General features: G+C 43.5%; 3 protein-coding genes across 12 annotated transcripts in view; 2 read left to right on the top strand and 1 right to left on the bottom strand.

Annotated features, from left to right (window-relative positions):
* LOC115017600 (protein Aster-B-like) overlaps window positions 1-12392 on the top strand; it is a 71293-nt gene extending 58901 nt beyond the window's left edge. For all 9 annotated transcript variants that reach the window (XM_029446223.1, XM_029446221.1, XM_029446222.1 and 6 more), the window contains 15 exons: window positions 1164-1248; window positions 1548-1651; window positions 1801-1896; window positions 2351-2431; window positions 2557-2672; window positions 3424-3586; window positions 3673-3865; window positions 3960-4103; window positions 4212-4330; window positions 4412-4554; window positions 4758-4861; window positions 5355-5649; window positions 5991-6098; window positions 7064-7184; window positions 8104-12392. In XM_029446223.1, coding sequence (XP_029302083.1) covers window positions 1164-1248; window positions 1548-1651; window positions 1801-1896; window positions 2351-2431; window positions 2557-2672; window positions 3424-3586; window positions 3673-3865; window positions 3960-4103; window positions 4212-4330; window positions 4412-4554; window positions 4758-4861; window positions 5355-5649; window positions 5991-6098; window positions 7064-7184; window positions 8104-8193 — 1962 coding nt within the window. In that variant the 3' untranslated portion in view covers window positions 8194-12392. The remainder of the gene's footprint in view (window positions 1-1163; window positions 1249-1547; window positions 1652-1800; window positions 1897-2350; window positions 2432-2556; window positions 2673-3423; window positions 3587-3672; window positions 3866-3959; window positions 4104-4211; window positions 4331-4411; window positions 4555-4757; window positions 4862-5354; window positions 5650-5990; window positions 6099-7063; window positions 7185-8103) is intronic.
* A 1272-nt stretch (window positions 12393-13664) lies between these two features.
* Window positions 13665-23758, top strand: dact3b (dishevelled-binding antagonist of beta-catenin 3b). Of its 2 annotated transcripts, none has more exons than XM_029447072.1 (4): window positions 13665-14082; window positions 20014-20146; window positions 20488-20598; window positions 20828-23758. In XM_029447072.1, exons 1-4 carry the CDS (start codon window positions 13852-13854, stop codon window positions 22318-22320), a joined length of 1968 nt encoding a protein of 655 aa, XP_029302932.1. In that variant the 5' UTR covers window positions 13665-13851; the 3' UTR covers window positions 22321-23758. The 2 variants fall into 2 exon arrangements, with proteins under 2 accessions (XP_029302932.1, XP_029302931.1); XM_029447071.1 differs by having other exon boundaries at window positions 20825-23758.
* On the bottom strand, window positions 23749-25775 carry c5ar1 (complement C5a receptor 1). The gene is made up of 2 exons (XM_029447073.1): window positions 25713-25775; window positions 23749-25421 (listed from the first exon to the last, which is right to left on the bottom strand). The coding sequence occupies exon 2, from the start codon at window positions 25407-25409 to the stop codon at window positions 24372-24374; it is 1038 nt and encodes a 345-aa protein (XP_029302933.1). The 5' UTR covers window positions 25410-25421; window positions 25713-25775; the 3' UTR covers window positions 23749-24371.
* Between the last annotated feature and the right edge of the window lie 1655 nt (window positions 25776-27430).

Below are 27430 nucleotides of genomic sequence, written 5' to 3'. Positions count from 1 at the left end.
AGTTGACCTCCACTTGAAAACCACAAGGAGATGAGTGGAGAAGTAGAACATTGTTTTTGGGTTTAGACAGATTTGTTGGGATAAGTAAAGTCACAAGAGAGAGGGCAGTGCAAAAGAAAAGGCTTTGTAGCACTTATTATTGAATGCTGCTGGAAGAATTCTGTGGTAATTCCCGAGTACTAGAAGAAAAAGTAACTGGTTTGTGTCTGAGTCATAGCTATTTGAATTCTCCCAGAGCTCATAGAGGCCTGTTGTTTGAAGGGCTCATTGTGTTACTGTGTCAACCTTTAAAGGTGCAGTTATTAAGGGCTTCAGAGTCACTCACATGTTCTCATCAGAAACAGAAACAGATACTCCCAAAGGGAGGAACACGCATTGGTTTTTAATGTGAACAAGCTGATCTTTTCCAGCTTTGATCCAAAGAAATATATATTTCTTGTTACCTGTATTGTCAGCTATTGTTTCCTGAAGCGTTCCTGTTGAGGTAAAGCATCTGGCACAGACAGTGAGAGCCCTCAGTTTGACACATATCAGGAGATTGTATAAACCACAGGCTCTCTGTAAATAATCAAGTCCGCTGAAGCCCTGCAAAGATGAGTGGGGTCGCGCTGATAGGATATCTTTCCCAGTGCTAAAAAGCGTATGTTTGTCCAGGTTAGTCAAACCACACAGTTTTGTTTGAGGTTCCATCAGTTGTCCTGCCCCTCGTCACTAGACAAAAGCCTCATTGTCTGTATTGCAAATCTGAGAATGCGACTCATATTGTAAATGCTCATAGTCATGGCAGCATGTGTATTGAATGATCTGCGGCGGCCTGATATTTTGGAATTGTGCTTTGTTATCGAGTACCATTAATGATGCAGCCTTGAAGATAGTTCAGGCCACATACCTCTGCTTGCCAATTCACTATACATCCCTTTATGCCTGTCGAAACCACCCACACAGTGAAGTGCATGGTACGATTCGAGTAAACCAGACGTCCCCATCAAACCTGTGGGTGGTTTTAACAAGGTTATCTAACACGGAAACGAATAACGTGGGGCTGCGGAGACGACACTTGTGAGTGGGCGAGTCACAGAGCATGAAGCGTGTTTGTGTTTTGGAAGCATATGTGTCCGTGTGTGTGTGTGTGTGTGTGTTTCTGACTCTGCCTGTCACTGCAGGTGCTGAGCCCGACATACAAGCAGCGCAATGAAGACTTTCGGAAACTCTTCAAGCAGCTCCCCGACACAGAGAGACTCATTGTGGGTGAGTCGACACACGGGGCACCAGAGTGCAGCAACGCTATAGTCATTAGAAAATAATTCCTTTTCACAGATCAGAGAGGAGACGAAAACAAAAATACCTTCCTCTAGTTCTTTTAGAAGAACCTTTAATTTACTGAACATGAGTCTTAATGATGAGTTCACATTGAACAACATCGACACACAAGAGTCCTGACATGCACTGCAGGGAGGTTTCTCTGTGAGCTCAACCAAACAAACTGCTGATTTAAATTAATTTGATTGGATACCAGCGTGTTCTTATGTCTAATGTCTATTCTCCAGACTACTCCTGTGCTCTTCAACGGGACATCCTCCTGCAGGGACGACTCTACCTCTCTGAGAACTGGATCTGTTTTTATAGCAACATCTTCCGCTGGGAAACACTGGTATGCTTGTTAACTCCGCACATCCCCGTGCTTTTTTTATATTGACAGTATTGGGTCACACACACCGAACTATTATGTATGTGTATGAATAATTGTATGCATTTCTTTGTGTGTGTGTGTGTGTGTGTGTGTGTTGTGTGTGTGTGTAGCTGACAGTGCGGCTAAAGGACATCTGCTCAATGACGAAAGAGAAGACTGCCCGCCTCATTCCCAATGCCATCCAGGTCTGCACAGACACTGAAAAGGTGAAGGATACAGAACTAATGATGGTGTATCTGAGTCTGAATACTGAATGTGTTTTATGTTTATGTTCGAGGCAAGCCCTTTGCTGCATGTCTCTCCCCTTTATATCTCATGCTGTATTATCCATAAAGGCAAACAATTAATGTGATAATGTGAGAGACCCCACACGTAACTACATGTAGAATTATCATTTTTGTCACAGACAACAGGATATCTATAGTGTAAGCATTGAACATTGTTTAATATTTGTGATTTGAAATCGGTCCGGTCAGGATGGACCTCCAAGCAGCATGTAGTGTGTACTCTGCATAAAGCACGCAGGGAAGCCTTGAGGGACAAAGTCTGGCTGATGTTTGGCAAGATATGAAGTAATCCCAGACTAGAAGCGTTTCAACTGAGCCCTTTAATTTCCACACTTATTGTTGCTCATTCATAATTGCCATATATTGTTCACAGCACTTTTTCACCTCATTTGGAGCCAGGGACAGAACTTACATGATGATGTTCCGACTGTGGCAGAATGCGCTGCTGGACAAGGTAAACACATCCCATCTGCTAGTTTGTGTTTCCGCTAATATGCGTCTTGAGAGATTATGTTCGTACCTTTTTAACGTGCAGTGTTTTGGAGCCTTCTTGCTTTGATTGGTGGATTCCTCTTGCAGCCGCTGTGCCCCAAAGAACTGTGGCACTTTGTTCATCAGTGCTATGGCAACGAGCTGGGTCTGACGAGTGACGATGAAGACTATGTTCCCCCTGATGATGACTTCAACACCATGGGGTGAGTCTATTTATGCTGCAGCATCGGTCACTGGTTATAAACATGATTCAGTCGATTACCTAATTACAGAATAATTAGAGAGCCCAATATGAGCTGTAACAAGCAGCACTCGCATGTCCCGTCACATACAAGCATGCACGCTCTCAACTAATCCCTTTAGATGCACAATGACACACTCGGCATCCTTCTCTGATCCTTTACGCTGACGTTTGTAGCGTTTGTTTTAAACCCCTTTAATGCAACACAGCAGATACTGCGTTCGTTTTAAAGACTTAAAAGATCCTTCTCTGCTCTGTCTCTTCCTTCATTTACATTTTCCATTCATGTCTGAAATGGATTCACTAGTTGGAATCAATGCAGAGTCATGGTTTGAATCTGTTTGGTCTCCAGAGCGCTCACAAGGTTTTCTGTCAACTCACCTTTGAGGAAGCGTCGGCAGAAATCTCTTTTACCTTCCTGAAGTGACTTTGTTCCTGGCAGATACTAGTCCATATACCGAGTAGTGAAGATCGTTTGTTCCTATGCAGACAAAGTATACTTACACAACTTTGATTATCCTGATATCAATTGTGTTTTACCACATGTCAAAACGGCCCCTCCAGCCCCCCCCCCCCCCCCAGTAAACACAATCACACCATACAAAGTCTGCAAACACGGCTTGACACAGGTTCTACAAGAACCTCATTCACGGTGTGATATGAGATGAGTAGAACTGAGTGTTTGCCTGTCGCTGGTCTCTTGGTGCCTTCAGGTTCAGTGAAGAGATTCCCAACGAAGAGAATGAGATCAACAACGACAATTTGTCCAAGAGCAGCGCCGAGGCCAAGCCAGAGGGGAGCCCTCCTCCGCTACACAAGAAGGTCGTCCCAAACAGCACCATCCCCAGCCCAGGCAACCATGACGCACCCATCACAGTAAGTTACATGTATACACATTGAATCAAGCGCGCACACCTCTGTGACAGGAACATAATCGATGCTCATGTTCTTCTTTACCTCAGTTTGACCTCCCAGCAGACGAGTATGCAGACTGCCTTCCAGACGGCGAGCTGCTTGCACTGCCCCTTTTGTTGGAAGAGAACAGCAATGATACCAGCGGGCCTGGTGGTCCTGTCCCCTCACCGTCTCTGGACTTCAACGACAATGAAGACATCCCCACTGAACTCAGTGACTCCTCCGAAACACACGACGAGGGTAACCGCGCGGGGCATGAATGAAGTGTTTGATGTCGACGGTGTTCGTAACAAGCTGTGAAGAATGTATTTGTCATCTTGTCTTGGACGTGCAGGTGAAGTGAAGGCCTTTCATGAGGATCTGAACGGCAGACAGTACATCAATGAGATCTACAAGTTCAGTGTGGACAAGCTCTACGCCATCCTCTTCACAGAGTCGCAGTTCATGAGTGACTTCATGGAGCAGAGGCGATTCTCAGGTCAATATTTCTGATGCTTCTACATCCGACGCATGTGTCCCCCGTCCCCCCCCCCCCACCGCCCCTGCAGGCGTCATTAACTCACTCTGTCATCATGTTGCTGTGTAGATGTGGTGTACCACCCGTGGAAGAAAGAGGAGACTGGGAACCAGACCAGAGAGATCATGTACACCATCTCGCTGTCCAACCCCCTGGCCCCCAAAACAGCCACGGTCACTGAGACGCAGGTACAGTCCACCTATAGTGTCTCTCACGCACACACACATGGTAACAATCAATTAAACACACATTTCCCTTCACTGATCCAGACCCTGTACAAAGCCAGCCATGAAAGCGAGTGTTACATCATTGATGCTGAGGTCATCACGCATGACGTGCCCTACCACGACTACTTCTACACTCTCAACCGCTACATGCTCACCAGGGTGGCCAAGAACAAGTGTCGGTTACGGTGAGTAAGAGGCGGTCAGACATCCACAGACCCTCATAGTGAAGAGATATATATACAATCATGTTTTACATAGAGGATGTCACCAGGGCTGCAGCTCCTTTAGAGACATTGTTTCCAGATGCTATTAACTCTCCTAATACATTATGAGAGGAACATATCTGTCCAAGAGTTCTTACAGGAGTTCATCCGTGTATTTCTTCCAGGGTATCGACAGAGCTGCGCTACAGGAAACAGCCGTGGGGGCTGGTGAAAGGCTTCATAGAGAAAAACTTCTGGAGCGGGCTAGAAGAGAACTTCCGCCATCTAGGTAAACTTTAGTGTTGATATAGGTTTAATAGACATTTGATTCACAGATTTATAATTGTTTTGGCTGCTTAAAGAGAGAGGAGGTGGGAATAAAGAGACACAACAGGCGAATAGGTTAAAAAATGTAACTGTTTGTATCCCTAAATATGCAAATGAGGCAATCGATATAGAAACAATCCACGTCCACCATGTTTTTAAGGATAACGTCTTCTATAAATCAGGCTACGAATGACCAAAAACCTTCAGAATATAGAAGTCCGAGTCTGAAACGTCCCCAGTTGATATCTTACATTTAAACAATTATGTTTTGTATTGCAAGTTTTCTGAAATGATATGTTTAAATATGCAAATAAGGCATTATCTAACCCTATCTTATGGTGAGTTTAGGCGAAAGCTACAGATGCAAACAGACAAAGTGCAGTAACATGAACAGCAAGATGTGTGTTTTGTTTATCTTTAAGTGAATGTGTGACAGTTGTCTTCCTCCCTGTCAGAGTTGGAGCTGGCCAAGCTGGAGGAGATCCTGACCGAGTCCCACCAGCTGTCTCCGAAGGTGGTGAAGAACTCCACGGTGAGGCGGAAGAAGAGGCCGCTCCCGCACTTGCGCAGCCAGCTGCTGGACGAGGCGCTCAGCCCCGTTACCACACCGACAGATGAGGAAGTGATTCAGAGGATTAAACAAGTGGCAGGCTCCACGCAGACCAGACACCAGAGTCCAGAACACCATCACCTGCCCGGAGGTCTCGCTCTGTACAGCGTCTCCAAACTGCTGCTCATCATCAGCTTTGTGTACGCAACTCATCACCACACACACACACACACACACACACACACACACACACAGTCACTGCTCGACACATGCTCATTTCACGTGTATTCAAACAGTGAATTCATCTTTCTTTTTGTTTGTTTTCTTATAAATATCTCATTGTTGGTGTCTTGAGTGTAACCTCTCTCTCCTCTCCTCATTGCCATCCATAGGATCTGTCTAAGGTACATAATCTGATTAGTCAGCATAGCCATAGTTTGTCATTGCCATGTACAGATGAGCTACTGAAGGAATGAATAGCAATGCAAAGGGAAGGAAACGTTAGTTGACCCTCCGCCCTTTGCTTCTTGCCGTCCTTCAGCCTGGTCCTGCTGGTGTTCCTCAACATGATGCTCTTCTACAAGCTGTGGATGCTGGAGTACTCGGCACAGTCCTTAACAACCTGGCAAGGTCTGCGGCTTCATGAAAGGTACTCGCACCTACATTTTTAAGTACCCATCATTTATTGGAGAGATTCAACATGGGTTAATGGATATTTTGGGCATTAATGGATACAAAACATCGTTATCTAACGCTGCAGAGATGAGGCTGGAGGGTGAAACATTTGGTAGGGACAAATTTTACATCCGGCGTCTACTGACTTATCTCTAGCAATAATATTTATCAAATATAACCACCCTCAATGTATGTGGTGCACAAACTGCTACTAGATATTTAAATATTCTGACTTTATTCTCATTAAATTATCGTAATATTACTTATTACGACTTCTCACACACAGATATGTGACACATGTTTTTAAATGTGACACATTTGAGCGATTAAAGTCCAAGTGTTTACAAAGGAAGGAAAGTATTATGGACGTGAATAGATGCCACGTGCTCATTTAAAGAGGTTACTTCCCCCAAACAAAAGACACAAAAGAGGTGTGTGTTGATGCAGCAGGCGTAATATTAAATTAGAAAGATTGATCTACAGGAGAATAAATGTATTATTATATTTGTAATTGTCACCTGGTGCCTGAATGTTGTGTTTTCGACATTTACAACATAAATTGGTGCATAAACATTTACCAGAATACAGGAAGGTCAAGTGTTTGACGTCTAGAATTTCCCCCCAGACCCCTCACTTAATATGTTATAATGAAACCTACACCCTTCACAGCTATAACACATAACACACACACGCTGTTTAACATACACACTAAACTATATCCATATGGCTGTTGACGTGTGTGACAGGGAAAACATGGCGCTTCTAAAATTACCCCCGAATAGCTCTTGGCTTACTGAAACAATTTACCAAACTGTTTGTTGGCAGTCCCTCAAAATGGAAGTCATGCTTCAGTGGCTGCACCCTGATGTTCCTAATGTGTTTGTGTGTGTGTGTGTGTGTGTGTGTGTGTGTGTGTGTGTGTGTGTGTGTGTTTCCCAGTAAACTGCCTCAGACGCAGATGGAGTGGGCCCAGCTCCTGGAGGCGCAGCAGCGTTACCATGACTCCGAGCTGCAGAAGTGGAGGGAGATTATCAAGTCGTCGGTCGTGCTGCTGGACCAGGTGCTCACACACACACACACACACACACACACACACACACACACACACACACACACACAACACAGAGACATTTTCAAAATCACGTCAGTGCCGTGATGTGACGGGAACATTTTAACAGCTCCTAGAGAATGTGCCCGCTTTTGTGTTGGGTAATGGGTCGACACTTTATTTAACTAGCAACAGAACATGCTGTATTTACTGGTCAGACATACAGCAACACACCAAGCACACTGTGAAAGGGATTTTAGCACCACAGCTAGCTCACTGCACTATTTCAGGGTAAAGGACCAAGTTAGCGCTGCCAGATGCATTACGTCCACCACTGAGAGAGGGCGCCTGTGAGCCAGGAAACATGAACTACAAGAGGAATCACACACCAAACTAATTGGTTCCTCTTCATGTTGTACTGTACATTTCTCACAATATGATTTGGGATTTTTTTTCTATATAATATCTCACTGTGGTGAAAAATTCATGCCAACGGCGTCCAGGTAGCTCACCTGGCAGAGCGGGCGCCTGATGCACTAAGGCTTAGCAGCAAGTTCGAGTTCGACCCGCTGCCTGTTGCTGCATGTCGTCCCCTCTCTCCTCCTTTAATGTCTGCCTTCCGCTTTACTATCTCATAAAAAAGCCCCCAAATAATCCTATTTCTTTTGTATCTGTTGCTCCTTGAAGGTGCCGGCACATGTAGGCTGACCTGATGCTAGATCTGCAAAAGTAGCCAATGATAGAATATAAGCTGTTAAGAAATGAACTTTAGGGAAGCCATTAAATAATCTTCCTACCTTGCATCCACAAAGTCTGCAGCACCATGGATAGAAAATGAGTTAAATGATATTAAAGGAGGTGAAAGGATTGATATTTGTTCCATGCATTAATGTATGTTTAGTAAACAAGCTGACTTTTCTTTCTCTTCTAGATGAAAGACTCCTTACTGAACCTCCAGAGAGGCATTGGTTTAAGGGACTACAGCTCAGAGGCTGAGGAGAAGAGAAGTCGCTATCACTGACACACCACCAACAAGGCCATGAGGGCATGCTGTGCAATATACTGTAGGACCTGTTTTGTTTGTGAAGCAGTATGCAGGCAGCAGCAAGACAAGAGAGAGAGGACGGAGGAGGAGGAGGCGGGACCAACAGTGAGCTGGTCCAATAGACACAAAGAGCGGGACAATCGTCTCCAGCGCACAGAGGTTAAAACCTCCGGGGGGGAGGGGAGAGGAAATCACGGACAGATAGTGCCCCCGATCACACGCAGGAACTGAGGTGTCCCCAACATCACTGAGGCATTGTGGGAAAGTGCTCCTTCTCTACACCTGTGGGATGAACCGTTTCCTTCTACTCTCTTATTTCCAAGTGCATCCTACTGTAAGCCATGTCGACCAGAGAGTCGCAGAGAGAAGGAAAGGAAATCTACTGCATGCATTTAGACAACCTAGCTCCCCTCAGTCAGTGTTTATGTGGTTCCAGTTCCAGTCTGTGTGTCAAAACAAAAGAAGAACAGAAGACGAGGAGAGATGGAGTGGAAGAAAGGGGGGTCCTTTCGAGTCTTAATGGCTGTCTACACTCTCTAGACTGTTCCAAACCAATCGTCCCCCTAGGGGTCCTTGCTCCAGCGTCCCTTTAGTAAACCTCCATGTGATCAAAGCACAGTATTGTTACACAACCAAAAAGTAAAATAAATGTAGCTGGGAGCTCGGCTTCACCGCTCAGTCCCTATCGCCTTGTTTGAACCTGTGTGGTCTCCGTCGGGGCTGGTTCCCTGTCAGACTGCAATATTTATAAGTAGAATCTAAAGACTGATGAGACCTAAGCCGGTTACTTTTAACCTTATACACAATTCACATGATCAGTTCCCCCTGCCACAGTGTTAGCTACCTTAGATTGCATTATTCCTGCTGCTTCTAATGAAGTAGAATGTATTAGCCTGGACAAAAAGGCCAGACTTTGATCACAGCTTGTTCATTTTTGGGGGGAAAAGGGGATGCTGCAGCCGGACCAATAGGGAGACCTGTGTTCTTACATGTTTTATTACTAAACTGTGACTATATCTCTTTAAAAATGTTTCAAATTAGAAAGAATTCTATGAATATATTTGAAATATATAAGAATATTTCATTATTTAATATATATATATTTCAAAATATATAAACATTACCTATATTTATTGTTAATTTATGTACATAAAGAAATGATCAGAGCTCTAGACCAGTTAAAGAATTTCTAACAAAAAGTGTTTTCTTCTAAAAATGCATGCCAGATATGTCTGTGACATGTCCAGTGTGCAAGTATGATTCTGCATTCGCGCGATTATATTTGCGCATGTGTGAGTGAGTGAGTGAGTGCGTGCGTGCGTGCGTATGAGAATGTGCGTGCATGCTTGCGTGTGCGCACAAGTGTGCGTGCTGTAAAGTGTGACATTTTTACCATTCCACACTTGTGTGTTTCTTAATTTTTTCTTTTCTGGCTCCAGCAGCCAGACTGCCTTTTTTTTAATGCTAATGCATTTGGATGCTGCCTTGCATTAGCCCCCACCAGGGTACAGTTTACAATCGAAGAGTTTTGTTCCAAAATGACATATCCACCATTTGAAAACAACGATTGATTGCTTAATAAACTATCAATTCAAGTCAGTGTTTGACACGTACTAAGTAGCTGAAACCATGTTTGACAAAAGGAACAAAAAGACAGAATTGAATCTAAGTTTGGATATCTAACATTTTGGAGATGAACCCTTCACTCTTTCTCCATGTCACCTCATTAGTTGCTTGACGATTCCTCGCTAAAAGGAATAGTTTTCAAACTCACTTATTCTCTCTATTGCTGCACGTTAGGTGAAGATTGAGGCCACTCATGTCTGTACACTGAATATGAAGCTAGAGGCAGCAGCTGGTTAGCTTAGAAAGCCGTCTTAATGCTGAGCCAACCATCTCCTGGCTCCACTGGTTAGCCGCCAGTTAAGCTAAGTGCTAGCCAGGCTAGCTAGTTCCCCCTCTTTCCCCCATTCTTTGTGCTAAGCTAACCATCCCCTCGCTCCACTGGTTAGCCGCCAGTTAAGCTAAGTGCTAGCCAGGCTAGCTAGTTCCCCCTCTTTCCCTCATTCTTTGTGCTAAGCTAACCATCCCCTCGCTCTAGCTTGTACACATGAAAGTGGTGTCAATCTTCTCCTTAAACTCTCAGCAAGAAAGCAAATGAGAATATTTCACAAATTGTCAAACTATTCCTTTTTTAAAAAGACATCTATTCAACCCATATTATACTCTCCCTTCCCCCATTTCAAGTGTCTGTCTTGGATGCAATGAAAGCATGAAAATGAACTTTACTAAATTGAACCAAAAGAAAGAAAATGTACCTTCACAAATGATCATGTTGTTTTAAATGAAGTATTTGTCATGTGTGTCATGTATTATGTATACTGGGTTAGATGCGGTAAAGAGCATCTCTTAAGAGTTTATCAACAGAGCCCCCTGACAGCTGACTTCAGTGATGAAAGCACTTCCAAAAATAAGAAAGACTTTGTTGTTGTTTTTTTAAAAGAGAGAGAAAGTGAAGCACTTTAAGGCCTTTTCAGGTAAAGAATTAAAGAAATGTCAGCGATTTAGTTTGGAGGCGATCGCAGGAATTAGTTTCTTTGGTGTGTTTTAGTTCATTTGACAATCACACAGATGATTTACAACTTCCAAACTACAGATTTTAATCCTGCTCGTTTGTTACTGCTCACAAATTACTTCTGCAGTACGTGAATCTCTTTCGATGTCACATCCCAAATCCCAATCTAAGACTGGCACGCTTTTATTGTCTATATCAGGGCAAGGCAAGAATGAGTGATGTGTGTGAGGGACTTGTGTCTGTACTGTGTGCCTGCATGGCATGTTACTGACTGACTGACTGACTGATTGGGAACAGCAGAAGAAGCTTCAGGATTGGACGCCTGCTGAGCGTGTGTGCATATATTACATTTGAAGAAGGCACTGAGTCATGGGTGACACAAAGGGCACCTTGAGAGCTGAATGTGATGGGTTGGAGATGTTTTCTGTTTTAAAGAAATCACTTCCACAATCCCGAGGACACTGAGAGATTATAGTGACGTTATGCTTCGTGTATATGATGGTACAGAAGTGTGATTGAAATGCTTTAAAGTGTTTGTTTTTTCAAAGTGTATGATGAAATGGATTTTTTTTTTTTTTCCTTCTCCAGATGCTTGAATTATATTTTGTGTTTTTAAAAATGGAAAAGCATTCTCTTTGAATGAGACATTGCAAGCGCTTGGTTGAGTTGGTTGTTCTCCCCGACTCTGGTTTTTATTGACCTGATTTTAATCTTGGGACACTGAAATTTGATTTAACTGTCGAGGCTGAGTGAAATCGTTCATAGCGAGCGACACGTTTTAATATTGAACTGCTGTAAAAATCTCACATCCTCAGTACAAATTGGATATTCACTGGAGCCTCCAAGGAGCTGTCGCAGCCGGAGCTGAATTTCATTTCATCAATCGACACAATTATGCAAATTAAATATTGTTTCCCCTTCAAAACTCCCAAGTTTCTTATTGGATCCAACACGTTTGACTTAAACTAAACTAAGCTATGACCTCTCGCAGGTCACACCCTGTTTGTTGCTTTTGTTTTTGCTTTTTCTGTTTTCAATAATATTCTTCACACAGTTATCTGCGTTACACGAATGATTGTATGATTGCTATCGCTGCACAGCTGTGGAACCAAGGTGACCTGGGAGTGCTGGATGCCACCATTTCGTCACTGACAACTAATGAATTGTGCGCTTCATTGACTGTATTAATTGGCATTTTGCCTTGCTTGTCACAGAGCCGGTGAGACATTGGTGCCACCCATACGACGCAGTACTAGCTAACAGCCTTGGTTAACTAACACACGATGGGAATCACACACACACACACACACACACACAACCTGCTGAAAATGACCACTCATCAAACTCATAGCAAATGCTCTTCTTTGAGTGTGTCTTGATAAAATATGTGCTGGTGTAGTTCTGTTCAAAAAGAATTCTACTGTATGTTTCCTTTTTTTTTTTTTTTTTTTTTTTGGAAAATGTTTTGATCTCTAGAGAGACTTTTAGTGAAATTTCTACATGAGATAAATATACTGTAAGTATATGTTGTGTAAATCTGCAGTGTGCACACACACACACACACACACACACACACACACACACACACACACAGACAAAAGAATCCAACCTGCGCTGCGCGTAGGTTTGGACTTGCCGATGACTTTGCCTCATATAGACTGAAGATAAAAGTGGCTTTCTGGTTCTTGTGAAGTAGAGAATGGAAGAATGAATAAAAAAATATATAATATACAAATAGTGTGAAAGAGACTTTATTTTTATTTATTATTATTAGTATTCATTGCCTAACATTTGTGAGTGTATATATTTAAAGACTTAGAGACCCGTATGTTTGACCTCAGGAGACTTTATAGTGGAGCAGTTCGGAAGAAGAAGATGAAATATTCATCTTTTAATGCACTTTAAATAAAAATACTTTCAAATATTGATGTAAGCTTTTGAAAGAATTGTTATTTTGGGAGCTTCACCTACAGCACACGTTTCTCATTCAGTTCCTATGGTCCCCTGTGTTCTCACTGTAATTGCTGTTACATTCATTACCTATTAATTACCTCTGACTCTGTCGTGTAATCTCAGAGTGCACGTGAAAGCTATGATGCCAGTTTAGGTACTTGAGACTGAAACAACTGAGCTGTTTCAGATGCTTTGAGGCTGTTTCAGATGCATTGAAGCTGCTTAAGACACAAAACGTCTCAGTGACATCTGAAATATAATACTTCACTGACTTCAAAACACATTTGTTTCCCTTGTTCTGAGTGTTTCCAACATTCCTCAGCATCCTGCAGGCATGCAGCACTGATGATGATGAGATAACAATGTCAAATGTTCTAAAAACAAAACAAAGCTTCTACAGATATACCTGTTTCAGTGATGTACCACACCCCTATTAAACTATACACTGTGTTTCATAATGTCTTCAACGTGCAGCATCTTTATGGTTACTCTCTGCCCTGACATCCTGCTGTTAGGTTATTGCGTTGTGTCCACTTATCCATTATTACAGCTTCTTTCACCAGCACTTCCGTCTTGTTATTGTTCTAATCTTTGCGTTGTAGTTAAATGGTGGCTTTAAGTCGTTTCAGGATAATAAATCCCAGTGTTTTACTACACTCCCAGAAATAACCGTCCCCTGAAGGAGACCATTAGTCCCAGGCCAAGATGGGAAGATGGGTGAGGTCGACGCGTCATTGTAATGAATCAAGGGGGATGGGACAACGTTACGCGCAGCGGCCCACCAGCCCCTCATGTCCAATGAAGGCTGAGATTGGATTTGCAAAGAGGGAGGATGACTCCCTCTTTTCTCTCCGTGGCTGGTCGCAGAGGGCGGGGCTCAGTGCTTGTGTTTGACAGCTGCGAAATAGAACATGTATAGCGCATAGATGGTCTGGGAAACCATGCTGCTCCAAGACAACCATACTATCACAAGGAATGGGATGCAGCATGGCCATTTATAGCCTGAGAATGCCCTCGTAAATCTGGGCCAATTGGACAACACGAAATACTCATTACAGGGAAATAATTTGCTTTTAAAGTGCATATAAGTCTGGGGGTTTGACGCCATGCATCGTGCCTTCTCGTTCCCGGTGACTGTGGAGCGCAGTCGGACCAAGGAGCGCCTGGAGGCGAGTCTGTCCGGGTTGTGTGAGCTAGAGCTCCGCAAGCAGAGGCAGGAGTGCCTGGTGCTGGGGGCGCTGGCTCTGGGAGACCCTCTGCTCCAGGACTGCTCCAGAGGAGAGCTGGCGTGTTTCAGCAGCTGGGGGCAGGAAAACTTGACACTCAGGCGTCAGCTGGTAAGAAGTTTGTCTTTTAGTGCACCCTGTGTTGAAACCCCACTTTACCCGATGTACTATATCCCGACATACTTTTGGATGTCTAACAGCCTTTACAGAGTATGCACATTGTAATCCGCTTGACCGTTGCATGGACTCTTGGTCTGGCCTGCGCCTTTTGTGTAGAGGTGACCTCTGTCTGCAAAAAAAGTTACTCAACTTGATTAATACGGTGTCTGTTTGAAAGGATGTACTGCGTTTCTGTGCTCTGGGCTGAGATTTATGCCTGTGGGGAACGAAATCAGGGGGTGGAGCACCCGCCGTTTGTAGCCTCAGACCGAACTATTTAATGGCCCATTGTTCCCTCATCACGGACTTTTGTATGTTTTACTACTTAACAAGCTCTTATTTGTGCTCTCTGCATATCATACAGGAATTAATTATTCCTTCAGCTTGTACGTGCTGCTGTAGCTAACATTTCTATGTCATAATTATCTTCCATATAATTTATGAGATGTTCCCAGAATGAACACGATCATTACAAACTGGGTTAACACAACTTTCGGTGACAACATTACAACAAACAGCATCTCCCACAGAAAGTTGTACGCACCACTGAGCCCGCCACTAGATGACGTGTTTTATGGTCTGTATTTCTATTCCTCGTTATGCTGCTGAAGTTTCATGTTTGAGTCTGGGAGTTGTGTTTCTGTTTGGCCGTTGCTCTTGCGCAGCCCGCAAGCTGTCTCAACATTGCTACAATGGGAAGCCATTATTAAAGAGGGTGAAAAAGAAATTAAATCAGCCGCCTCTTCTTCACACCTCCTTCTCTCCTCCCTCCCTCCCTCTCCTCCGCCGGGGGCCTAACAATAGGCGCATATGGAGCAGAATACTAATGATTGCGACCGAGGCCCCAGTGAGAGGATAAGGTGGCGTCAGTTGGGTATGGCATGATACGGGCACTGTGATTTATTAATGAGTCCACATCTGAGCTTCTGGACTGGTTTCATAAGTCTGAGAGGAATCAAAGAGTATTCTGATAATAAAACCTATTTGGAGAAAAAAAAAGTATAGCTTATAACAGGAGTGCACGAGGGTTAAGTGTTCCACCGTGCACACGCACCACTCTATACATTCATATCCCCAGGTGCTGGTGTAGCTGTCAGTGCATGTCTGCCGGGCTTCTCATCAACTCCTTGACGGGGGAAAAAAGCCATTTTCAAAGCCAGTGAACGAGTGACACGCGTTTCCCCGCAGAGCTGAATATTTGTCCCCCTTTTTATTTTCTGCGCAACGCGTCTGTGGATCGATGTGCAGTAACTGCAATGCTTATCCAAGCATGTGAGTAATTACACGGGATATTCCTCGGAGAGTACTGTTTTTCTTCTTCCGGACTCTAATTGAAGTCTCAGACCCAAATTGAGTCTTCATGATATCTGGTCACCATCTGTGTCCAAGCCAAATCCCCAATCTCATCTACCATGTAGGTTAAAGTCTCCAAAATGCACAGTTCACGGTGTGACACAGAAACAACACACCCGTGGGACTGCCAGTGTGTGCGCGTGCATCTCGCTGCCTTTAACGTGCGTGTGGCCCCCAGACGTGCTGAGAAGCCCTTTTTTCTCCTGAAAACAGTGTGTGGAAGGTGTTGACAGCTGTGGGACGCCAGACAGCAGCTGGGAAAGCATGAAGCTCTGACCTCCCTCTCAGCTTCTGTGTGTGTTTGAAGAGAGTGGAGAATGTATGAATTGTGAATGAGTGTGTGACATACATACTTCCATCAGTGTGGAGGAGTGAAACTTTCAATGTTCTGAAGTTATATTTAATCCCCTCCTGTTTTAGTGGATTCAAATCAAGTGTTTATTATCATTCATATGTGTTTTTATAGACAACAGATCTGTGCATGAACGTGTGCGTGCCTTCCTCCTGCAGGATTGTGTATCTCACATGTGTCTGCAGTTTACTTTGCTTTAGTGTTGTGCCTTTGATGAACCGCTGGCTTGTCGTCGATCAGGTTGTGTGTGTCCTTGTGTTGAGGCAGCAGCACATCATTAGTGCGACTATAGAGCAGTTAGTCTGCTCAGCAGTGACTGATCACTCGTGTGGATCACTGGATGGTTTCCTCCGCTTTGTGCAGGCAACACACAGATTAAAAAAAAGGAACCCAAACATCTGTGTGTTATTTGGCTTATTTGTACATACAAGCAATCAGGCAAATGAGCTTCTGAAAATATTTGGGCATGCAAATACACATGCACACAGACGAACCAAGTTATCCAATACACAGTAGCTAAGCTTCTGTCCACAGACACAGCATGGGATGGACTCTGAGCTGGCCCCACACATGAGCACAGCCTGGTGCACGTCTCTCTCAAGAGACTCCATTCACAGCCAAGCCACCCTGCTGCCCTGCCTGCAAGCCTCTGTGCACGTACGACGCAGTCAGAGCAATGCTAATGAATAGCATTCATTCAGTTATGCAAACACTGTGTTCACCTCTGTGTCAACTTCGGTCAAATTAGAATTTATCATCGCAATTTAATTTTCCATATTTAAATATAGCATTAAAATGTGTGTGTCTATTTGAAGAAAGAAGGGATCAGGGGTTTAGTCAAGCAGTGGAAGTGTGTGTGCGTGTGCGTGTGCGTGTGTGTGTGTCTCCAGCCTCCCACAGCCTTCTCAGTGTGGAGCCAGTCACAACATAGCTTTAATTATAGAGGGTCCAGCAGTGCTGCTGCATGCCTCATGTGCCCTATTCCATAGATTTTATATATCCTGGCGTTTTAAGCACCTTGAAGCAGTGACTTGTGAGAGGTCTATTCTACAGATCACAATCCTCTTTCAACAGTCAAGGACCATATCACACCCTTTTCTTTGTCTCTGTACTGCCCCTCTCTTGCATGATCAAAAGCTTTCTTGTTTCTCGGCTTGAAATTTGTGCATCAAACTGTCGCTTTTCATCTACACACTAAAATGTAACGTGAAATCTTCAGTCAATAATCAGACAAAGTGTTTTCCTGGATTCACTTCCTGGTAGCGCTGGACGATAATTCAATATGATAATGTATCTTTCAATGGAATCGTATCATGATGAAATCATATATCAAGATATTGTGACAGCGTCCTCTAAATTGATAATAACAAGCAAACATAAACTCAAATTTCTCGAAAATCTAATGAGAAATATCATTTGAAGGCTGCGGATTCTTTTTTCATCACACTTTACCACTCGGCTCAGCTCAATGCGATGTCGTGCTTTTCAACAGCAGTATGCAGGATCTTCTTCATTCACTCATCTTTATTGTTCAACTCCTGCATGCCTCCACCCATGATGGTGCTTATGGGAATACCCCAGTGGAGTTAAATCAATGTATTACTGTCTTAACCTGATTAATCTGTATGTGTGTGCACGCACGCAAACATAGTCAGCGTGGAGCAGGTTTTATTTTTGCACTTAAGTTCTTCGTTAAATGAGAAACTACTCTTTTTATTTGTCAAAACATTCTATATCGTGATTTATATTGTTATCGAGACTATATGACTTATATTGGGATAGAAGGTGTTGGCCATAGAGCAGCCCGACCTGCTGGTCAGTGTTTCTGAAAGAGCGTGTGGCCCTGATGTGTTGTGCACGCAGTGTGTCACATCTTAATGTCTAGGTGAGGCTCGTGTCCTCTGTCTCCCCCATCCCCCCACCAGCCTAGAGCTGAGGATGCAGTAAATCAGTAAGGATACAGTGTGCCGAGTGTCAAGGAACCAGTGTGAGCCCATTAATAATGGAGTGCAATCAAAAGCCCAGCTTGCAAAATACTCCCTCCTACAGTCTGAACCTGCTCCAAAGCCTCATTACTAAATGTTGAGATGTGTTTGGTTTGTTTGTTTTCTGCAGCGTGATAATTTAATAACCTGCTCCATCATTGCGTCCGTAGTGTGCGTGCGTGTGCGTGCATTTGTGGAAATGGCCACAAAGAGGCGGCAAGCAATCAACTGTGTGAATCTGCATCATTGATTAATTGATTTCCAATAGTCTCCCCTCCTCCCAGCTATTTCTCAACCCCACACCAGTAGCTAAAACAAAGCTCCCCACTCTTCAATTCTGCCAAACAAACCCATATTGATGTAGTGATGCTAATGCTTTGTTTATAGTAAGACAATAAGCGCCCTTGTCGAGACAAAAATAAATGACAGTGTTTGGGGTGAAGAGGTTGTGTGGGAAGCATAGGTTAGCTTGGGTCAATTGCCCCTCTGCACCATTAGCATTATGACCGCATTTAGTCTGCAGGACAAAGGAGTCCGAGCTCAAAGCACTGATTGGCGCACTGACACATTTCAGTTTTGAGGAGATAAAACACGAGAGACAAACACATGAAGGAATAGTTATGTAAATGTTATTTGGTGCTGGAATGTGACCTTTTAATGAACAAGAGGCTACAGTTATGCTACCAGCGCTGTACAGAGCCCAGTTCACTGTTAGCACGCTACCGTTTGGCAATGAAGAAGACTTGCATGTATTTGGTCGTAAAACAAAGTATTGAACAAACTGGATTTTGTGCCCGATGATGGCACTAGAGGAAAGGTTGACGATTCACTAAAGTGATTACTGTGAAGGGGGGATTAATGTCTGTATTAAATGACATGGTAATCCATCCACTAGTTGTTGAGGCTCTCTAACAGTATGACAAACTGTACTTTCCAATGATTTCTCATCAGCTGTTTTGCACATTTGCGCACCATAAGACCCGTCCACATTTCTATAGGCAGAAATGTATTGACACAGACACACACATGTACAACGACAGTGCTCAGGAACTGCAGAAGTCTGTAGCATCGTCTGATCTGACAGGTGATTCATCATAGCAGGTTTGTAATGTAAAAAGTGTCACCTTGATACGAGGACATGCTCAATCTTCAGGTAATGAAGTCCCTTAATGAGCCTTAAGTGTAGACAATATCACCTCCAACAAAATGAAGTGTGTGTGTGTGTGTGTGTGTGTGTGTGTGTGTGTGTGTGTGTGTGTGTGTGTGTGTGTGTGTGTGCGCCTGTGCGCTTGCGTGTTAATCCATGCGGACAAGCTTGTCTGCAGATGTCCGTACGTGTGTCAGATGATGTCGACATGAGACCGCCGCAAATTGTCTGGCTGGCTGAACAAGCATGTCCAATTTCACTTGTGAGTGAGGGCACTTTTTTTGCAAAGTCTTTGCGGTTGGTTGTCTTGAAAAGGTCAAGTTCTGTAGATTTGCAGCGTATATAATCAGTGCAGTGTCCTCATGTTGTGTGTACGTTGTGTCCTTAAATTGTGCTTTTTTTCTGCGTCTATCTGAGCCGTATGAGCACATTTGTCTATATCTGGATAGAGTGTGTGTGCGTGTGTGTGTGTGTCTGCATGTGTGTGTGAGTATGTAACCCCCACGCACATGAAAGAACATCCCCCTACCCTTTCCAGAACCTTGAATTATTCATGTTCTGACTCACTGCTTCCCCTGTAAATGTGCTTATGCTGGAGATCCAGTGACAGATATTGATGCAGGCCACGTGATGCACAGTGGTAACATGTGAAGGCCACGTTTGTATTTTAGTAATTAGTGAAAGAGAATCTAAATCTGAGTTTTGACTTAATTGAGTTCATCTTAATGTAACAACAATATAAATGAAAGTCAGATTGAATATCCATCTTTGGAAATAAAGTGACTGCTACTCGTATACATGGTTGATAACATAATGCAATTTATACGAGCTGTATCATTTTCTATTTACACATCAAAGATAAACTATATTCAAACACAATTTATCTACTCATAATATAAAACCCTTCAGAGTTAATCTCAACAGGTGACTGATGATTACCTGCAGCTGGAGAAACAAGCAGTAAAGAATATACAGCTGTGCTTCTGTCATTAGCGTCTCCGCAAACCAGTCGTTTGATTGCGAGAACTGTTTGAACTTTTTCGCAGAGTGCCCTTCAGAGTTCCCCATGGGGCCTAATGCAGGCGCTGGAGCAGCAGGTGGGAGAGCTGAGGATCGACACCGACGATTGCTGCTATGATGGAGCTCAAGGGGACGCGGGCGACAGTCGGCCGAGTTCTGGTACTTCCACAGTTTTACTCCTTCTCTGTGATCACAGCTCTGACATCTGAGTTTTCTAAGTGTGCAATTTGTAAATTATTCACAGAGTGGATGTTTTGCATAAAATATATTCTCTATATGCAACAAAGCTCATATTTCTCTTTGCATTTTGAGATGTGCTTGTAATGTTATTTCTGCTCTTATTGTTTGTTCATGCTCCAGTTGCTTGTCATTTTGATTTGTGGCCTATTTGTGAAATGTGGTGAGACACTGCGGCATATTTTTAGAGAACTGGAATGATCAGTGCGCTATAATAAATGAGATAGTCATCCCCTCTCTCTTTCTCTAATTGTATTTCCTAGGTTTCTACGAGTCGAGTGAGGGTCAATCGCCTAAGGGAAGATCTTGTTCCACTGAGCCCTCAGAGGCAGTTTCCTCCTGGGCTTACACCAACGACAGGCCGAAGTCTGTGGGTAAGAACATTTTTAGCATAATATTGTATTAGACTTCTCTGGTATCTATTGTCTTGCAACTAATCCAAAGACATTAAACAAACATATATGCAGCATCTGCTGTCACAGGGATTTATGTAGGTTTCTACATCATGCAATATTGTCCTATTTACATATTTGTTATTTTGTTTGCAGTATTATAATTATGCACCGAAACCTTGCAAACTGTATTGTTTTCTGTTATTAGCAGATCCCCTCATGTTGAATGGAGAACTGGATGTGCCAGTCTTACGCTCCACCCTACCCCGCTCTTTCTCAGCCCCTTACCCGCCTCTGGAGGGCATCGCTGAGGAAGGCGCAGCAGTGGACTCCTGGCAGTGGGACCCCAGCGAAGCCTGGCAGCAGCAGCCTGAGTATCAGGTCACAGAGGAGGACTACCAGCAGGCTTTGAGGGTAGAGGGTTACATCCTAAGTCTCATCCAGCGGCATACCCTCGCACCGCGGCCGTGTCAGCCTCGAACCACCCTGAGCCCCGACCCCCCATACTGCAGTGCCTCCGGACACAGCTCCCTACACAGGAGAACTCCTTCTCTTTCCACAGAGCAGCGCTTTCCTGACCCCCATCTTCAGCCCCATGTTGACCTTTCGGCAAACCCTAAGAGCCAGGGCTGGGGTTGTGACCTGCTGGAGGGGGAGGCCTGTGGGGGAGAGGCCCCATCTTTGGAGGAGGACTGTTATCTTGCTCTGCCCTACCCCCAGTCCAGGCCACACTCCCTGGCTGAGAGGCTACCATCACCTCTGCCCTCCCTGGACCCCAACTGTGGTGTTGGGGTTCTTGACCTTTGTTATGAACCCCCATCCCCCCAGCATTACTTGCATCCACATCCAGCTATTCATCAAAAACACAATTTAGTAAGTGCTCAGTATATCCCTGGACATGCCTGCCATGCCCCTGTGTGCTCCCCCAGACACTACAACCCAGAGCAGCTTAAAGCCAACCGAGCTGTCACCTCTCCTGACCACCCAAACTCCAAGTCAAGACCTTCCAAGAAGAGCCACAACGAGCGACAGAGAGTCAAGAAATCGAGCAGTAAAACCAGTCGATCCCAGTCTGAAAACAGCCTTCTGGGCCAGCGAGTACTGCCGGAGCGCAGGTACAGCACCACTGAGAGGCACCAAGGCAGAGGGGATCTTGCTGAGAACCAAGGCCATGTCACTGGACCGCAGGTGGGCAGCAACGAGAGCCGACGTTGGTGCTCCAACCTGGAGCTCAGCCAGGATGAAGGGGAGACCATAGCAGGGCAGTCACATAGACGCCAACCTCGAAAAGCTCGCCACGGTCATTCTTGTCCCCATTCCCAACCCCAGAACTACCAGCAGCAGCAGCAGCACACCCAGCACTGGCACCCAGACTTCCAGGAGAGAGCACCTATCTGTCAGGGAGAGGGGGGCTATGCTGCCGCTGCCGCCCCCGCAGAGTCCGAGTCCAGCATGAGTGAGGTGTATTCCCCGGCCTCCAGCTCACTGTCCAGTGACTCAGATGAGAGTGGGGGGCTTGTGTGGCCCCAGCAGCTGCCACCACGCCTTGCTTCTACCTCCTCCTCCTCCTCACCTTCACCAAAGGCCACTGCCAACGCCCCCGCTCAACCAAAAGCCTTTGTCAAGATCAAAGCCTCTCATGCTCTCAAAAAGAAGATCCTCAGATTTCGCTCAGGGTCCCTCAAAGTCATGACTACTGTATAAGGAAGTTCTCAAAGCTGTTAAAGTCATACCCATTACTACTGTGTTGTACCGCTAAAGTTAGAGAAACACCGACCATGTGTTAACTAACCAATCCAGTGTTTGTACTCTACCTACCTCTAATGACATGTGTTCTTAGTGACAGACCTTCACATTAAAGTGGCATTAGACAACATTTATTATGTTAACTTGTCAATATTAACTTTATGGATTGGCTATAGAATAATGACACCATCAGCGTTGAGATTAGTTCCTTGGTTCGCTTTCAGGATGCAATTCTGTCTGCCTCCAGGTTCCGAACTCCCTTTCACAATAAAAGCCCTGTATACATACACTGCATCACTGCTCACCAGCTGAGCATTTCGACGCAACTCAACAAAACAGCTTACAGTTTCCAGTTCTTTGGGATTCTTAGTTTGCTTTCGACACTAACTCAACAGAGAGAAAATGTGTTATATTGTTTGTCTACTCGGAAACACAAGGGAAACGTTGTAAAGTTATCTGATTCCGCTTTAATGGGCATAATTACAGATCTGCTAGACATCATCTGGTTGGATTTATCTTATAGCCGACCACCCTCAGACACGAGACTAATGAGCATCATCCTGCTCTAATTGATGATAATTGGTGTGATGCAAAGTTGCACTGTGTTGACATGGACCGCATCGAAGCTAATCGACTGAATATACTGCCAGTTGTTCTTTATGTCTGTTGGCCTTTTAAATAATTAATCAGATTGTGTGGTTAATTTGCTGAACACCAAAGCTCTAGAAATTAGGTTAAAAAAAGTCATTTATGGCAGTAATTCTTCCAAAAAAAAAGAATTGACGGGTCCAACATTTCCTGCTAATTTCCTCTAAAGTTTCCTAGAAAGGATTGTGTAATGTGGTACTAATCAGAGGAAACAGCTCAATTTAAACTTAAGTATTATTGGAAACTACTTGTATAGTTAGCTGACCTTCTCTGCACCAATTAATTGGAATTGATCAATTAAAAAAAGAGTGTAGCATTTACCCACATATCAGTACCAAATGACAGTTGTTTCCAGGAAACCTAGTATGAGGATAATATTCGGACACTACCAACCAATGAAATGTAGCATTACTAAGAGCATTACTTTAGGTTGTGGTACGACTTTAGAGTAAGGATTTTTCCTGCACTTAGCCAGCATTGTATGGAAAAAAATCCTTATTGTTTGTTATACTCAGCTCTGTCTCTTTTATAAACTGTGCTGTAGAGAGCGATGAGCATCTGTGAGACAGGAATGGGTTAAATAGAAGCCATATAAGGGACCCGGATGTATAAGTGACACAGATTTAAAGAAACATAGGGACACTGACCTGGACACTCTTGTAAATATGTATGTGTTTGTATATACCATCATGCGGCCTTGTTTGGAATGAATGATTGTAAATAAAGGCGATGTTGCTCTTGATTTTGACACATTTGTATTGTTTTTTTATTCTTTTCCTGGTACAACAAGATCTTAAACATCATAAATTAGCAAAACATTAGTAAAAAAAATAATAATAAAGAAATGTACATTTCATAGACTTCTGTAGACATGCTGAATGGAGCTTTTGTCTGAACTGAATTTATCTGACAAACCTACAAACATCACTTAAGTCTGACACTTAAACAATGAGTCTCAGTCCAGGAGCTGCATGTGTGTACCTTTAGAGTGCAGCTCCCTCTTATGGTCTTTGCGTAGTACTGTTACACAAGAGGACTGTGTATACAATAGGTAAAGACACAGTCCCACAATCTCTTGTGTTGTCTAATGATCAATTATTTATAATATAAAATAATGCATTAAAACAAAAACAAACACAAGAAGTAAAATGGAGATCAGACTATTTCTACATTTCTATTACAGGAAGGAAATACAGAAGTGTGAAGATTTCCAAATAGTCATGACATCTATACAAGTCATTCAACTGCATCAGCAAAAATACCTCTCAGAATAACTCTTGTTATACCACACCATAGTTAAGGATAGACAACACTTTTATAAAAAAAATAACATACTCCACAGTATCTCAAATAAAACAACATCATATTGTCGTTGTATCTTTCTCATTGCTCGTGCTCTTGGTGTCGTTGTTCGTGATGCTCACTCTGGTCGTGGGGTCCTCGGTGATGAAGTGGAGCATGTTGCGCAGGGAGCGGTTCATGTTGTCTTTGAATCCGCGGCCCAGACACACATAGAGCAGCGGGTTGAGGCAACTGTTTAAATATGCCAGAATCAGTGCTAAGACATTTGCAATGTAACGTTTTGGACTGGGAGAGGTCGTCAACACGATGAAGTCCACGATGTGTAGTGGGAGCCAGCACAGGAAGAAGCTCAGCACCACAGCAATGATGACCCTCAGCGTGCGCCTGGAGCGGGCCCGACACCGTGTCGCTCCGCTCTCTGCTCTGCTGTACACCACCAGGTGACAGGCTACAATCACCACGAAAGGGAGGAGGAATCCCACCAGGAAGCGGTATAATGTGACGATCCAGGCGGTGAGCGGAGTGTTCACTGTCAGGCACTCTCGCTTGTCTACACCTGCGCTGATCTCCTTGGTGTAGATAAACTGGGGGATTGTGCCTATCAGGGCCAGGCACCAGACAGCCACACACCCCCAGGCAGCCACTTTAGGTCGCCTTTTGTTCTGACACCAGACGGGTCTGCTGACCAGCATCCAGCGATCCACACTGATCAGAACCAGCTGCAGGACACTGCAGTGCATCACCAGGTAAAACATGCCTTTGACTAATGTGCAGGCCACCGAGCCAAAGTGCCAGTGGTTATCATGGGCAAGAGGGACCATGAGCAGAGGGATGGAGAGGCAGCACAGAAGATCAGCCAGTGCGAGGTTGAGGAACCAGAGGGAGGTGACGGAGCGGGGCATGCAGAACCCCGTCACCCACACCACCAGAGCATTCCCGGGGACACCCAGCAGGACCACAAGGCCGTAGAAGACCAGAGCCAAGATCTGGATCGGTTTAATTTCAGGTGCCAAAGTGTCAGGAAACTCAGGCAGCATGTAATCGTCGCCAAGGTGGGTTAAATTAAAAGGAATGTCATACATTTCAGAGAACTCCATGGCTGGTTAAAGCTGTAAAAGGAAAATAAGTTGTCAAACTTATAGCATAGCCTTTTATCATGCTGAAATTATCAATATAAATTGATTTGGTGTGAAAAAAAAGGTTAATGTCAAACAAATATTGACTTTTACAATTAGTATGTGTGAAATTAAAGATGGATCCATAAATTAGCCAAACACAGTCATAACAGATATAAAATTTAACCTGACAAAAATTCAACTATAATATAAATATGTAAAATCTAGTTACAAAACAATAACATTTCAAACTTAAAATTAGATTTAGCTCATATTTCAACTCACGGTTTCGGTGTGCTGTTTGTTTGCTGTTTGTACACACACTGGTCCCAGGAAGTTATGAAGCTGTTCTGCTTTTAAGTGTGTTTTATATCCTCCACTCCTCACACACAGCCCACACACACGCACACACACACACACACACACACACACACACACACACACACAAACACACACTTGCGCAACATCCCTGTAGACCAAGGAAAACTAAAGTCTTAGTTCATGAAAGATAAGAACTAAGACTTTAGTTTTCCGTGTTACTTGTCTACGTATACGTTGTATCTACTCTTGTTCATCTAATCTGCTGCTGTGACACTTCAGGAGAAAAAACTAAGCCAGTAATAAAATAAATTGCATTAAACAAAAGTAAACATTATGTAGTCTGTCAGAGTTTGTAGTGTTAATATAACTTGAATGTTTTGCATATATAATTTTGTTGTTTAGATTAAAAACAAGTATTAGTTGGTTTATTGGGTTGCATATCCTAAATAAAAATAAAATACGTGAAATAAACCCTGAGCACCCAAAAATAATGTCATGCATTAGTGGGACAATATACTTTATTGACAAATTCATAACAATAATTTTACAGTAACACAAGCATTTTTCCATATATATACAAGTTATTCACAAATCGGCCTACACACATATGAGACTATTATTACACAACTACAATTCTCAATGGTGTCTACAACTGTTGTAATGAAAAGCCACTAGAGCTGCCTGCCTTTCTTTTGGTTCAACACGACAAACTAAATGTTCTCTGTCAGAAAAAGAGCCTCTGACCTGTGATTGTTGTAACCCTGTGGAAAAGGCTAATTTTTAAGTTCACAGCATTAGTCAGAATTCGTCACTCAGTGGAGAAATTACTTCCTTTTTAAGTGTTAAAATTACGGCTTGTGGTCAGTGATTTAAACGCATCTTTGATTTAGGGTCGAGCAAAACAGTAAGTGGATTCAGAGCCAACGTTTTCCAGCACTTTAAATACTGAAGCTGTAACCAAGTTAATGCCTCAAAAACCACCTTTGGGAAAGATGTTTGATGAAGTATAGAAAATGTTGACATAGCAGGATATTCTCTTTTAGCCCTATGACATCACTTAGCCCTTAAAGATGAGGAAACAACAAGGGAAATGAAACGCAAAGTCACAACGTTAACAAATAATTCCTAAAAGTAAAAAAGAAAACATAAAAAGACACCGTGTTACTCAAATCTGGCCCCTTTCATGTTCCCATGCATGCAGGCATGTCTGTATATGGCTCTTTTTGTACGCATTGATAAAAATGTGAACATAAATGTCACAGTGTCGCGGTGAATCAGTGTTTAAAATCTAAAACATAATTTGGTACTTGATGTTTTCCTCCTCATTAAACCTTTGCTTTCGGGTTAACTCTTTGTCTGTCACTGTCAAACTCCCGGTTGCTATGTTTTGTCATAGTTGTTGCCCATGCTAAGTGTCAGGATGTTTCTTCTCTGACTCATCAGAGGTGCAGAGTTCTGCGAGGATAAGTCAGTTGAGGGCCGGAGCGCTGCTCGGTGGAAGGGTGGGGGTGTCATCTCTAAATGCATCTGACTGAAGGTCTGCAGAAAGAAAAGAAAGCACACTGTCTTTATGATATGTGCATTAGAATACAACCATATATAATTAAATGTTTTATTGTTTATTAGCTATCAACATAACTTTCCCAAGCAACCCTCAGAATATAATGTGTAGTAACAGTAAG

The sequence above is a fragment of the Cottoperca gobio genome, chromosome 13 (genome assembly GCF_900634415.1).
Source record: "Cottoperca gobio chromosome 13, fCotGob3.1, whole genome shotgun sequence".
Taxonomy (NCBI): domain Eukaryota; kingdom Metazoa; phylum Chordata; class Actinopteri; order Perciformes; family Bovichtidae; genus Cottoperca; species Cottoperca gobio.
The sequence above is the reverse complement of the archived record's forward strand: the minus strand, read 5'-3'. Positions and strand labels throughout refer to the sequence as shown.